The sequence below is a fragment of the Gorilla gorilla genome, chromosome 7 (genome assembly GCF_029281585.2).
Source record: "Gorilla gorilla gorilla isolate KB3781 chromosome 7, NHGRI_mGorGor1-v2.1_pri, whole genome shotgun sequence".
Taxonomy (NCBI): domain Eukaryota; kingdom Metazoa; phylum Chordata; class Mammalia; order Primates; family Hominidae; genus Gorilla; species Gorilla gorilla.
Window position 1 is genome coordinate 104,527,575 of NC_073231.2, and position 15,862 is coordinate 104,543,436.

The 15,862-nt window shown below is 35.5% G+C and overlaps 1 protein-coding gene across 10 annotated transcripts in view; it reads right to left on the bottom strand.

Annotated features, from left to right (window-relative positions):
* STK3 (serine/threonine kinase 3) overlaps positions 1 to 15,862 on the bottom strand; it is a 422,170-nt gene that overhangs the window by 307,091 nt on the left and 99,217 nt on the right. Inside the window, exons 1-2 of one of the 10 annotated variants that reach the window (XR_010135012.1) lie at positions 9,936 to 10,102; positions 8,265 to 8,351 (exon numbers count right to left, since the gene is read on the bottom strand). The exons of 7 other annotated variants lie outside the window; for them this stretch is intronic. Coding sequence is in view for 2 of the 3 variants with exons in the window: in XM_055348074.2 (XP_055204049.1) it covers positions 8,265 to 8,327 (63 nt within the window). In the remaining variant the exon portion in view is untranslated. Of the gene's footprint in view, positions 1 to 8,264; positions 8,355 to 9,935; positions 10,158 to 15,862 lie in introns of those variants that run through there. 2 more of the 10 variants (XM_055348074.2, XM_055348073.2) reach the window with 2 other exon arrangements.

Below are 15,862 nucleotides of genomic sequence, written 5' to 3' on the forward strand. Positions count from 1 at the left end.
CAAATCAACAGAATATACATTCTTTTCAGCACCACACCACACCTGTTCCAAAATTGACCACATAGTTGGAAGTAAAGCTCTCCTCAGCAAATGTAAAAGAACAGAAATTATAACAAACTGTCTCTCAGACCACAGTGCAATCAAACTAGAACTCAAGATTAAGACACTCACTCAAAACCACTCAACTACATGGAAACTGAACAACCTGCTCCTAAATGACTACTGGGTACGTAACGAAATGAAGGCAGAAATAAAGATGTTCTTCGACACCAACAAGAACAAAGACACAACATACCAGAATCTCTGGGACACATTCAAAGCAGTGTGTAGAGGGAAATTTATAGCACTAAATACCCACAAGAGAAAGCAGGAAAGATCTAAAATCGACACCCTAACATCACAATTAAAAGAACTAGAAAAGCAAGAGCAAACACATTCAAAAGCTAGCAGAAGGCAAGAAATAACTAAGATCAGAGCAGAACTGAAGGAGATAGAGACACAAAAAACCCTTCAAAAAATTAATGAATCTAGGAACTAGTTTTTTGAAAAGATCAACAAAATAGACCACTAGCAAGACTAATAAAGAAGAAAAGAGAGAAGAATCAAATAGCAATAAAAAAATGATAAAGGGGATATCACCACCAATCCCATAGAAATACAGACTACCATCAGAGAATACTATAAACACCTCTACGCAAATAAACTAGAAAATCTAGAAGCAATGGATAAATTCCTTGACACATACACCCTCCCAAGACTAAACCAGGAAGAAGTTGAATCTCTGAATAGAACAATAACAAGCTCTGAAATTGAGGCAATAATTAATAGCTTACCAACCAAAAAAACTCCAGGACCAGAAGGATTCACAGCCAAATTCTACCAGAGGTACAAGGAGGAGCTGGTATCATTCCTTCTGAAACTATTCCAATCAACAGAAAAAGAGGGAATTCTCCCTAACTCATTTTATGAGGCCAGCATCATCCTGATACCAAAGCCGGGTAGAGACACAACAAAAAAAAAGAGAATTTTAGACCAATATCCCTGATGAACATCGATGCAAAAATCCTCAATAAAATACTGACAAACCGAATCCAGCAGCACATCAAAAAGCTTATCCACCATGATCAAGTTGGATTCATCCCTGGGATGCAAGGCTGGTTCAACATATGCAAATGAATAAACATAATCCAGCATATAAACAGAACCAAAGACAAAAACCACATGATTATCTCAATAGATGCAGAAAAGGCCTTTGACAAAATTCAACAACCCTTCATGCTACAAACTCTCCATAAATTAGGTACTGATGGGATGTATCTCAAAATAATAAGAGCTATCTATGACAAACCCACAGCCAATATCATACTGAATGGGCAAAAACTGGAAGCATTCCCTTTGAAAACTGGCACAAGACAGGGATGCCCTCTCTCACCACTCCTATTCAACATAGTGTTGGAAGTTCCGGCCAGGGCAATTAGGCAGGAGAAGGAAATCAAGGGTATTCAATTAGGAAAAGAGGAAGTCAAATTGTCCCTGTTTGCAGATGACATGATTGGATATCTAGAAAACCCCATATTGTCTCAGCCCAAAATCTCCTTAAGCCAACAGGCAACTTCAGCAAAAGTCTCAGGATACAAAATCAATATGCAAAAATCATAAGCATTTTTATACACCAATAACAGACAAACAGAGAGACAAATCATGAGTGAATTCCCATTCACAATTGCTTCAAAGAGAATAAAATGCCTAGGAATCCAACTTACAAGGGACATGAAGGACCTCTTCAAGGAGAACTATAAACCACTGCTCAATGAAATAAAAGAGGATATAAACAAATGGAAGAACATTCCATGCTCATAGGTAGGAAGAATCAATATCGTGAAAATGGCCATACTGTCCAAGGTAATTTACAGATTCATTGCCATCCCCATCAAGCTACCAATGACTTTCTTCACAGAATTGGAAAAAACTATTTTAAAGTTCATATGGAACCAAAAAAGAGCCTGCATTGCCAAGTCAATCCTAAGCCAAAGGAACAAAGCTGGAGGCATCACACTACCTGACTTCAAACTATACTACAAGGCTACAGTAACCAAAACAGCATGGTACTGGTACCAAAACAGAGAAACAGACAATGGAACAGAACAGAGCCCTCAGAAATAATGCCACATATCTACAACTACCTGATCTTTGACAAACCTGACAAAAACAAGAAATGGGGAAAGGATTCCCTATTTAATAAATGGTGCTGGGAAAACTGGCTAGCCATATGAAGAAAGCTGAAACTGGATCCCTTCCTTACACTTTATACAGAAATTAATTCAAGATGGATTAAAGACTTAAATGTTAGACCTAAAACCAGAAAAACCCTAGAAGAAAACCTAGGCAATACCATTCAGGACATAGGCATGGGCAAGGACTTCATGTCTAAAACACCAAAAGCAATGGCAACAAAAGCCAAAATTGACAAATGGGATCTAATTAAACTAAAGAGCTTCTGCACAGCAAAAGAAACTACCATCAGAGTGAACAGGCAACCTACAAAATGGGAGAAAATTTTTGCAATCTACTCATCTGACAAAGGGCTAATATCCAGAATCTACAATGAACTCAAACAAATTTACAAGAAAAAAACAAACAACCCCATCAAAAAGTGGGCAAAGGATATGAACAGACACTTCTCAAAAGAAGACATTTATGCAGCCAAAAGACACATGAAAACATGCTCACCATCACTGGCCATCAGAGAAATGCAAATCAAAACCACAATGAGATACCATCTCACACCAGTTAGAATGGCAATCATTAAAAAGTCAGGAAACAACAGGCGCTGGAGAGGATGTGGAGAAATAGGAACACTTTTACACTGTTGGTGGGACTGTAAACTAGTTCAACCATTGTGGAAGTCGGTGTGGCGATTCCTCAGGGATCTAGAACTAGAAATACCGTTTGACCCAGCCATCCCATCACTGGGTATATACCCAAAGGATTATAAAACATGCTGCTATAAAGACACATGCACACGTATGTTTATTGCAGCACTATTCACAATAGCAAAGACTTGGAACCAACCCAAATGTCCAACAATGATAGACTGGATTAAGAAAATGTGGCGCATATACACCATGGAATACTATGCAGCCATAAAAAATGATGAGTTCATGTTCTTTGTAGGGACATGGATGAAGCTGGAAACCATCATTCTCAGCAAACTATTGCAAGGACAAAAAACCAAACACCGCATGTTCTCACTCATAGGTGGGAACTGAACAATGAGAACACATGGACACAGGAAGGGGAACATCACACACCGGGGCCTGTTGTGGGGTGGGGGGAGTGGGGAGGGATAGCATTAGGAGATATACCTAATGTTAAATGACGAGTTAATGGGTGCAGCACACTAACATGGCACATGTATACATATGTAACTAACCTGCATGTTGTGCACATGTACCCTAAAACTTAAAGTATAATAAAAAAAAGAACTAATAAATAAATTCAACAAAGTAGCAGTATATAAAATCAACCCATGAAAATCAGATATATTTTTATACATTACCAATGAGCAATCTGAAAAGGAAACTACAAAAAAAATTCTATTTACAATAGAAATAGAATTTCTTTATTTTAAAGAATAAAATACTTAGGAATTAATTTCACCAAGGAGGTGAAATGTCTGTACAATGAAAACTACAAAACACTGCTGAAAAAAATTTTTAAGACATTAATAAATAAAAACCTATCATATCATCATAGATAAGAAAATTTAATGTTTTTAAGATGCCCATGCTACCCAAAGCAACCTACAGATTCAATGTAATCCTTATCAAAATCCCAATGATGTTTATTGCAGAAATAGAAAAACTTATCCTAAAATTTGTATGAAATCTCAAGGGGCCCCAAAACAACACTGAAAATAGAAAAACAAAGCTATAATTCTCATAGTTCCTGATTTCAAAACTTATTACAAAGCTATAGTAATCAAAACAATGTGATATTGGCATAAACACAGACAGATAGATGGGAGGAACAGAGTAGAAAACCCAGAAATAACCCTTGTATATATAATCAAATTATTTTCAACAAGAGTGTCAAGAACATTCAATAGGAAATGAACAGTATTTTCAATAAACAGTGCTGGCACAACTGGATATCCGTGTGCTAAAGAATAAGTTGAATCCTTACCTAGCACCATATACAAAAATTAATTGAAAATGAATCAAAGACCTAAACATAAGACCTAAAACTATACCACTCTTGGGAAAAAATAAAACAGGGCAAAAACCTCATGATACCAGATTTGGTAATGATTTCTCAGATACGACCAAAAAGGCACAGAGAACAGAAGAATAAAACAGACAAATTGGACTTCATGAAAATTAAAAAAAAAAATCTGCGCATCCAAAGACAATATCAACAGAGTAAAAAGACAACCCACAGAATGGGAGAAAACATTTACAAATTACGTATCTGATAAGACATTAATATACAGAATATATAGAGAACTCCTAAAACTTAACAATAAAAAAATCAAATTCAAAAATGGGTAAAGGACTTGTACAGACATTTCTCCAAAGATATACAAATGGCCAAGAGGCATGTGGAAAGATCCTCAACATCACTAATCATAAGAGAAATATAAATCAAAAACATAATGAGATACCACTTCACACCCATTGTGATGGCTATTATCAAAAGACAGAAAAGAACAAATGTTGGCAAAGAAGTAGAGAAATTGGAAACTTTGTGTATAGCTAATGGGAATGTAAAATGGTACAGCCTCTGGGGAAAATAGTACGAAGATTCCTTTAAAAGTTAAACATAAAATTACCTTTTGACCCAGCAATTCCACTTTTGGGTAAATACTCAGAAGAACTAAATGCAGGGTCTCAAAGAGGTGATTTTGAACAAGTTTCACCTCACGATGAACGTACACCCATGTTCATAGCAGCATTATTCACAATGGCTAAAAAGTGGAAGCAACCCAAATGTCATTCGACAGACAAATGAATAAGTAAAATGTGGTAGAAACATACAATGGAATTTTATTCAGCCTTAAAAGGGAAGGCAATTCTGCAATATGCTACAACATGGCTGAACCTTGAGTACATTATGCTAAATGAAGTAAGTCAGTCACAAAAAAAGGCAACTAATATATGATCCTGCTTATATGAAATACTCAGAGTTACCAAAATCACACAGATAGACAGTAGAACAGTGGTTGCCAGGGGCCGAGGTAGCACAGAATGGACAGTTAGTGCTTAATGGGTACAGAGTTTCAGTCTTACAAGATGAAAAGAGTTAGGGGGATGGATAATGGGGATGCTTACACAACTTTATAAATGTATTTAATGCCACTGAACTGCACACTTAAAAATGGCTAAGATGGCAAATTTTGTTTATGTGTATCTTGGCACAATAAAAATAAAACTGAGGGGGGAAAATGCCTTGATTCAAGAAAAAGCTCACCATATTTGAGTTGAATAAAGAAGGCTGAAGTTTAATGCACCAGAAGACTAGCTCTAGATGAGATCTGAGAGACAGGCAAGGACCAGATCATGTAAGGCTTTACTGGCCATAGGTAAGCAGTCTGGATTATCTGAAAATTCTGGTACTTCCAGGAATTTATTCTCTACTTCAGACTAGATGGTCTGACTTGACAGTGCAGAGAAAGCAAGCACCATACTCTAAAGCTGCACCATCCAATAGAGTAACCACTAACCACACATGGCTCCTGAACATTTGAAACGTGGGTATTCTAATTTCAGATATGCTGTAAATGTAAAATATACACCAAAGATCAAGGCTTAGTACAAAAAGAATGCAAGCTATTTTGTTAAAAATTCACATATTGATTACCCACTAAATATTTACATATTATGTTATATTAATATATTAATGTTGAACATATAAAATGTTAATGTTTAATATAATAAGTATTAAATATGGTATTTCATATTATCTAATATTGTTATATATTAATATGTTTGATACATTATGAAAGTTAATTTCACTTTTTTTAATGTGGCTACTCAAAAATTTAAAATTACATGTGGCTTGTGTTTCTTTTGGACAGTACTGCACTAGAAAGGGTCCACAAGAATGTTCTGTGAACACTTTGTTCACTGATGTATCCACAATGCTTGGAACTATGCCTGGTGTACAGATAGCACTTGATAAATAATGAATGAATGGGTACAGACTTGTCGATACAAAAAGAAAGGAGACACCTTCATCTGATGTTCCCAATCTTTCTAAGTTAGTGGTGTGCAGCCAAATGTGAGGGAGTGTGAGGTAGGAGTGTGTTTAGGGCCACCATAATGGACCACTACAGACGGTGGGCAAGGTGGTGGTGCTGTCATATGCACCTAGGTTTTCTCGTCTGTCTGCATCCTCCACTCTTTGTATAAAGACTAAAAAGCTTGGGGTGTTAATAAAGGCAGCATCAGCCCATAAAATTGTGTCTTATTTAGTTACTTCAGTACAGACCTTTTTAGTTACCTAGACTTCAATTTTTATCTCTTAACATTCTATTTCCAACCAATAAGTCACTAATTTTCTATTAACTCTGATTTGTTATCTCTGCTCCTGTACCCTATATATCACTGCTCTACTAAAGAATGTTCAGAATTAAATAAACTGACTGTACTTCAGGGTCTTAGGATCTGTCTGATTTTAATGCTATAAAGCCACTGGACAAATCCACAGCAAGTCTAAAGGAGGATTTTCCAGGGATATTATACTAATTCATGAACTGTCTGGCTTTGCTCAATGACTTGAAAGGGTCATTCCAACTCTATGATTCTATGTTATCAAAGTATCTTCATGTAGAGGCAATCTTCACTAAATAAAATTCTCACTCATTTGGGCATCAATCTATGTGTTCATTTAGTAAATATATTCTTGACTGGCTCTACCACAGCGCTGATACTCTTCAAGGTGCTGGGTATACACAGACAGGGAAACTGATAATCCCAGTCCTAATGAGCAGACAAGAATATCTGAGGGCATAACCTGAATTTGGCTCTGAACTGTTAAAGGTGGAGAGTGCAGATCTGAAGTTTATACAGCCTCTCTTTCATTATGCTTTCCTCCCTTTGGTAACAAATCCCTCCCGCTACTTCAGAGAGTCAATGTCTTCCCATTCGCTTCATATCCTCCTTAATCAAAAAATGATGCAATATCCAGTCATTCATACAAGTACATGAATAGAGCTTAATTTAAATTTATTTTAAGAACCCAATTTAGTATTAAGGCTTATAAGCAGTATCTGTACTTTAAGACTTTTAAATTCAATTATGAAATGAAAGGTTCCTATCCCTCAATAAAATCACTTTAAACAACAATAAACAGGTGGAGAAATATTTTCTAGAACGTAAAGGCATACTGTTGTCTTAAATTTTTATATTTCTTTACAGTTTATAAAAAGTATTTTATGTGATTTCTCTACTTAAGTAAGTAAGCAGAAACACTTATTATTATTCCTTTTAACAGATGAGGAAACGAATTCAGAGAAATTAAATGGACTACCGAATGTCATACAACTACTAAGTAGCAAACCTCACATTTCTTCAACAATCAATATTACTTCCATCCAACCACTGCCAGATGTCACAAACATAAATATGTGAATTAGTCTAATATAAGAAAAACTGGGGCCAGGCACGGTGGCTCACGCCTGTAATCCCAACACTTTGGGAGGCCGAGGCAGGTGGATCACAAGGTCAGGAGATCGAGACCATCCTGGCTAACACAGTGAAACCCCATCTCTACTAAAAGTACAAAAAAAATTAGCCGGGTGTGGTGGCAGGCACCGGTAGTCCCAGCTGCTCGGGAGGCTGAGGCAGGAGAATGGCATGAACCCGGGAGGTGGAGCTTGTAGTGAGCATAGATCACACCACTGCACTCCAGCCTGGGTGACAGAGCGAGACTCCGTCTCAAAAAAAAAAAAAAAAAAAAGAAAAACTGGGGGTTTTGAGACTTGTTCTAAGTGTGATATTCAAAATATCTGACAGTCATTAAAGCAAATGTCTAATTAGAACAGTTGCCAACCACAATACCAACCAACCAAAACAGCTACCAGTGGTAAACAACAGTAAGAACAGATACCAGCCATAAATAGGCAGTAAAAAAAAAATCATCCCTGAATATCAGACAGAGTACCTGCCCCAGCTCAGCATTCAAATTTAAATTATTTTCAATGGTATGCCAGCCAAACAAAACAAATATACCTGTTAATGAATTGTAGAAGTAAGCACACTCACCTGGCCAATAATTTTTTTGATTCCTTTCACCCTGAGTACATTAATGGGTGGCTTTATGAGCATTTTATTGAAAACAGATGCTTAATTCTGCTAAAACAAATATATAAATCAAAGATTTAAACATTTTAAAAATACTTAGAAGAAAACCAAAGTAAGTTTCAAATCACTAAGCAGGAAAGATAGTTTCTAATCAAAAAAAGCAAAGAAAGAATTATGAGAACTTATTAGTTTTGTCTACACAAAAACTTAAAATACATAAGCTTAGAATACATACAAGGTTCTACATAACCTTAGAAAACTCAGAAAAATAGCCAGTTATGGTGGCACAGGCCTATAGTCTCAGCTACCCAGCAGACTGAGGTGGGAGGATCACATGAGCCCAGGAGTTCGTTCAAGTCCAGGCTGGGCAACATAGTGAGGCCTCGTCTCTAAAAAAAACTAAATAAATTTTTAAAAAGAAAAAAATAGTCATAGCAAGATATTAATATATGTAATTATTTATTTAGAACATAAAGAGCTCATATAAAACCTTCAGAAAAACAATAAAATCTCAATAAATAAACAGGCCTAAGAAATGAATATAAAATTCACAAAACTAAAAAAAAGAGCTAATTAACATACATGGAAACTACTAAACTGCTCTAATTATCAAAGAAAGGCAAATTAAAACAATAAAGTATCAAATATAAAATTACCCCAGGGGTTACAATATTGCTGTGAATAACAGCACATATATAACCAGAATGTAAACCAGAGTGTAAAAGTGACATAAGAATTCAGAAGTACTTTCCAAGAAGCACTAGGAAACATTGATCCACTGAAAAATTATTTATTGAGCACCTACTCTAGATTTAATTTTTTTTTAAATCTCTAACCAAACCTCATGGGGCTCCAATCTAGCAGGAAATACAGACTTAGAAACCCATAAATGATCATAAAAAGCTCTTTCAAAGTGAAACATAACCAAAAAGGAGTGCAATTAATTAGGAACAGATAGAGGAAGTGGCATTAAAATCAAGCTTTAAATAAAAAAAGTAGCTCACTATCCAGAGAAAGGAAAGACTACTAATAGAGTAACTCAAATAATGAACTAAAGAATAGAAATATAACAATTATAAAATGGCACTCAGAAACCAAGTAAGGCCCAGTTTTCTTCCTTCCACTACAATAAGAAAAATGACAAAAAGCAATAGTCCAAATTTCAGCCTTGTACCAAAACGGAGACAAATCTTAGCAAATTTGGAAGATAAATGTTTACTTGGTCTGTTTTAAATATCAATGGTGCCAAATGAACTTTGGACAAGAGAAATATCTGTATCAAGGTTTAAGGCACTCTACAAGTATTGTGTGCCACTAATGGAAAAGGAGGAGAGTGGAAGGAAATAAGAATGTATACTTAGTGGACACCATACAGCAGGTTCTGATCTAGATGTTTATATCATGCTCATTTCATGTCATTTGGACATATGTTAACCTTTTTGTTATTAAAAAATAAAGAAGTTGACAGTCATTTTCCTAGATAGATGGAGTTTTGTTTTCAAATAATCTCTAGCTGTTTTAACAAATTTCATTCACATATAAGCACAGCCAATTACCAAAAGTAGCTAGATTTTTATTTGGCAACAAAGAGAACTACTTCTTTCTATTGTGACATAAAATTTAAAGCAGTACCTTTCTCATATCTGTAAGACTTTTCATGAGGCTGGATAGGTCCATACCCAACTATTTCAAACTGGTCAGATTTATACTGAAAACACCAAGAGGGAGAAAACACATGAGAGAGGATCTGCTTCATATAGAAGAAGGTAATGTAAGAATTCAGTTCCAAGATGGAAAAGCGTTAGATCCATTCTCAAATCACAGCTAGCACTTCCTTCAGTGGTATCTGTTAAGAATCCCTTAAAACAAACAAAAAAAAATTTGTGGACACCATTGATTGGAATACAAAATATTTTATCAACAGAATACTTCATTTGTGGATTTAATTAGGTTATCCTCAATACATTACAGATTTCATTTCATTTAGGTCACTATACAAATGGTGCGATGTCATTTTTAAATCCTTTGAATCACATTTTATAGTCTGTTTTGCTGTATTTTTTTAAAGAAGGGTGGTAGAGAGATAATAAACCATGAATGAAATACTCAGCAATCAGGGATGAAAATAAGACATTTATAGCTGAGCTAATACGTTAAAAGACGGAAGTCTACATCTGGTTTCAATTGGTATGAATTCACTGGCAAATTTAAGAAGAATTTCATTGTACAAAAACAAAAAGATGGTTTTGATAGGCTTTAGTCCTCTGGTTACTTTTGTTTCTTTAGTCACATGATTAGTATAATAATATGATACATTTAATATGTCACTGTGTATATGGTTTTGATAAAAATACACCCACCAACTTGTCTCAAGGGCACATGCACAAATGGTTTTAAAATACATATACTGCCTTAATGTTTTTAGATCAGTAAAAATGAATTCAAGTGAGGTTTTAAGTTCACACAAAATTAAGAATTTTAATTTTCTAATAAGTCTTTCGCAATCTTAGCTAAACTCCACCTTTTGGACATAATTACGCATATAAAATGACGCATTAATTCTACATTTAATACCTATTAGATAGTAAGGATACAAAAAATTAGACATACGCCCACCTTTCAAATGCCATAAATAGATAAGTACAGATACTTCATTTAAGTTTTACTTTCATAGGCACTTGCATAAGGTCTTAAAAATTGATCGAAACTCACCAATGTAATCCTTACACAGTCTTTTAAGGCCTGGATCAAACTTGCCTCTTTCAAGAAATCACCCTATATTCCTCAAGTCAGGATTAATCTATCCAGTGTTAACAATGGTGATAACAATAACAGCTTGCATTTATTGAGTTCTTACTAGTCATCCACTCCACAGGTTTCATTTCATTTAACACCCAAACAGAACTGTAGAAGGTAGGCACTAACAAGGATTTAGTGAAAGTCTGTTACATGATCCCTGTCTTCATGACACTCAGAATTTTGTGGGAAGGGAATAGGAACAATTAATTACAATACTAAGCGATGCCTGCAACAACAGGATTAGCAATAGGAGCACTCCAGGACAGCAGTTCTTAAAGCTGATTATGCATCAGAACCAGTACTCTTAAAATCCAAACCACCTAATACAACATTTAAGGCCTTGAATGATACAATTCCTGCCAGCCTCGACCATCTACCTTACCATTCTACCACTCAGGAAGGGCTTCACAGAGATGACTTTTGAGCTGACTCTAAAAGAGTGAACAAAGTTTATCACGTGACCAAAGAGGGAAAGATACATAAGGCATGTGCAAAGGCACTGAGCATAAAAATACATAAAGTGCATTACCAGTGAATAGTTCTTTGTGTTTGAACATAGTGTGTATGGTATAATAGTGCAAAATGGAAAGTCAGATTAGGGCCAAACTGTTTTACACACCCACATATTTTTAAGTGGAAAGATGACATGATCATATCTGAACTTTTAGGAAGAAAACTCTGACAGCAGGCTCTCAGACAAAGACTAAAAGGAGGAAAACAGAAGCGGAGAATTTAATAACAAAATAATTCGTAAAAATAACAGTAGTAGTAGTAGGAGTAACAGTAACAGGTCTATAACCTTGCTTAGAATCCTAAGAGAGACTTGTGTGGTGGAATCAATAGTGAACACCTTAAGCAAAATTATTCAGAAGATGAAGGAGAGTCAGAACATGCAGAGAAGCCAAAAGGTGCCGAAAGCAAAATCCATCTTTCCTAATTTAGGTAGGTCTTAAAGACTATCTAGAGTCTTTTCCCACAACTGAAAGTGCCTTAGCACTAAAGAATCATATATTGCTTAGTTAGCATCCTCTCAGTTCTCCCAAAAAATTGTTATAAAAAATGAACATGTCCTTTGACTCAGTAATTCCATTTCATTAATACATCCAATGACCACAACACAAATATGCCAATACATATGTACAAAAGTTCCCTGCAGCTTTGACTGTAGCAACAAAACATTAAAAAGTTAGAGGTCACTTTCATCCAGGAGACTGAAAAAAATACATTCTGTTACACACACATAAGACCTATATGTACTGGTATGGGAAGGTATCTAAAATATATCAGAAGTTGAAAATGAAAAACGGTAAGGTATAAAACATCACATATGGTATTAATCCCTTGTGTAAAACAAGATATACATACGTATGTGGTGAAAGAATCCACAAGAAATTAACTGACACAATCTCAAGGAAGTAAAATTGAAGGGTAGATGTGAAGACATTAACTTCCTCTTTTGTACCCTTTTGTATTATTTGAAATTTTTACAATGTGCTCGTGTTATGTTTTTCTCTATAATTTATATAATTAAAAGGAATGAAGCAGTTAAAAGTACACTCTAGTTAAAAGTACAGATAATCATGCAACGCAATTTTAGAAGATCTCCATATAAAACTGTTAAAATTAGAAATTTGCCATCCAAGGAACTAACTTTCCATTTCCTGGAATATTAACTTATATATATTTCTTGATTTCCTAAGATTAAACAAAAGTAAGATAAGACACAATGATCTTTTAATATGTTTTTCTAATGCTGAAGAATATCCACTATTTCAACAAACATCATACAATTCTTAAATCACTTGTGATTTAAAACTAAATACCACTTTTTAAAGTTTTTACCTTAACAGTAAAAAGTGGCAATTTACATTTGTATAGAACTTTACAGGTTACAGAGTCCTCTGACACCATGTTTTTTTCCCACAAGAAAACACTGATGTAGGTAAAGCAAGTAATATGATATTAGATCAATTTTAGGATTAGGAAACTGAAGCTGAGAGGAGTTACACAATGTACCCAGGGTCACAGAGCTAATAAGTAACAACCCAAGCACTGAAGCTTGGTCTTCCTGCTCCACATCCAAAGGTCTTTCCACTAAACCACATCACTCCAAATAACCACTGTTAGAGCGTGCTATGGGGTCAGGCTTCTGACAGGGAAGAAGGGCTCACTGCAGATCTGGCAATGACAGGCAGTCTGCCTGCAGAGGAATGTACAATATAAAAATAAAGTGTATGAAGGTGGGCCTGACTGACGAAAGGGAAGTAGAACTGGGAGAAATGCCAAGAAGAATAGCAACAAAGGTGAAAACTGGGCAACTTACCAATAAGGGAAGCCAAGGAAATACCTTTGTAAACTTAATTTACTTAGTTAAGGTAGAAGGGATAGTCTATGTACGGGACTATATATTATAATGTGGAAAAATCATAAAGTGTTTATAATTCAATCAAAAGATTTAGAAAAGATGTAATGAAGCGTGATGTGTATGCTGTATTTAATCAGAGATTACAATGTGGCAGCACATGACTGTCATGAAAATTTTAATAGTCTAATCCCACAATGCATATCCTGTTAATGCTGTGGCTTAGAACTTTAAGAGGCAAGTGTGAAGTACACTCAGAACTCATACTCACTCCATGGGACACCCGAAATAAGGAGCAAAAAGTATCACTTTCTACACAAAAGAACTCATTCTCCTAAGATTCTAGTACAGCACTGATCATTAGTACCCACTCAGAGTCAGAAAATCCTTGTAAGAACGGGCCAGGGACACCAGAAATAACACCAGGATCAAGCCATCCTGGACTAAAGGGAACCATGGGTCTTTCCACTGAGTACTTTCCAGGAAAATCCTTTTAGCAAACATTTACTGCTGACCTAGCAGGAACAGGCTCCTTGAGAAACATCAACCTTACTGTCCCTTACTGTGACAGAAGGAAAAAAGAGATGGGGACCCAAAAGCTTTGACTCAATGTCACCAAATGTATCTTCCACAGTTTAAGATTCATTTTGTGAGCTATTTTAGAGTTTTTAAATTATTGTCCTTTATTCCTGGTGTGTTTTAAGTTTAGTAAATATATAGAAACATCTATTATTTTTTGCCAGTCTAGCACTCATTTGCTCTTCTCCTGCTAAACATATTCTGATTTCCCTTTAGGAAATCACTACTTCTCCATTCTCAGACCATGTATTTCTGGTAGTCAAGTCTACCCTAGCTCCGGATTGAACATATGACCTAGGTCTAAGTCAATTACTAAATCACATTGTAATGGCCACAATGATTTGCTCAGAGAAGGGCACATGACCCACGCAGAGGCACAAGATTATCACTCTTTTCTGCTGGATTTCAACTAGAAAGATATAACCCAGGGAACTGCTGGCAGACATCTTGTAACTGAGGGAAGAGCTTGTGTGAGTGAGGCCAAGAAAGAGGTATCAGAACAAAAACATGAATTCAAGTAATTCCTTTCACCCTGAATCAAGCCATGCACAAACTAACTTTGCAATGAGCAAGGGTTATGTGAACAAATAAATTCCCTCTTTGGCTTAAGCTGGCTTAGGCTGGGTTTTCTGTAACTTATAACCAAAAGTTGAAACTGATTCAGTAAACTTGAAGTAAATACCAAACAGGAGAAGTTCTTGGAAAAGAGGTTTGTGTAAAGCACAAACCACTGACTAACTCCAGAAATGCTAGAGGTTATTCCAGATGTATAACAGCTTTAGATGTCTGATCTATTTTCTACTTTCTGGCCCATCAAAAAAAGGGATACAATAATTGGCGGAAAGAAAAGTAGAATAAACATATTTTTTAAAAGGAACATGCACAGTCATTTTTTTAAAGTCTCCTGCTGCCTTCATTTTCCTACTAGCACCTCCCCTAGCTAGTTTGTCATTGTATTCATTTGCATTTGGATTTCTCATTTTACGGAACTCTCAGATGTTTCAGTTTCCATTCATTTTTATGGCATAATCAACTCACACAATAGTTACCAAAATCCTTTACAGAAAAATCAATGGTTTCGAGAAACTTGGTGAATATGTAGCAATTTCTGAAATACTTAAATCTCAAAAGTAATACTTAAGTTTACATGTAAGATTTTATCTGATCATTCATCAAGCTTCATATTCCAACTTCTTAACAACCAAAATTTCTCCCTGCCCCCTCCTTCTCTCCTAGGATAAAGAATACACACATTAAATTGGGGCTCCCAGGTATCCTGGATGAGGAAAATACTCTGGGAAAAACAGCACAGCTGTTCAGTTAACTCCCTTCTACCCTCACAAATCTATTTCATTCCACCCCCCTAAAGAAGAGACTTGAAAATATAAAATATCCAAGGTTATAAACAATAAAAAAAGTTATGGAATTTGTCCAGAAAAACACAAATCTTCTGTTCAACACAAAGTACATACATTAGGAAAAATAACTAGAATATTTTAACCATTATTCGAGAGGGCAGAGAGAGGTTGTCTTTCATGAAATCTGGATTGCACATGTCTGGCAAGGAAAAAAAAGATTAATAATCTATCACAAAGCCCCACAACTAGTGATTCAAAATGAAAGCTTTCACTACTTACACCATATGTAAATATATATATATATACAAGCTGCTTATAATCCCTTGATCTGCAGAGAAAGAGAACTGATACTCTACTGTGAAAATGGTCAGTGGGTACACATTTTAAAATCCTTTCCCACATGAAAAGATTCCTGAAAAAGAGATCAGAAGACAACAGAAAAGCACTCAATATATATGGAG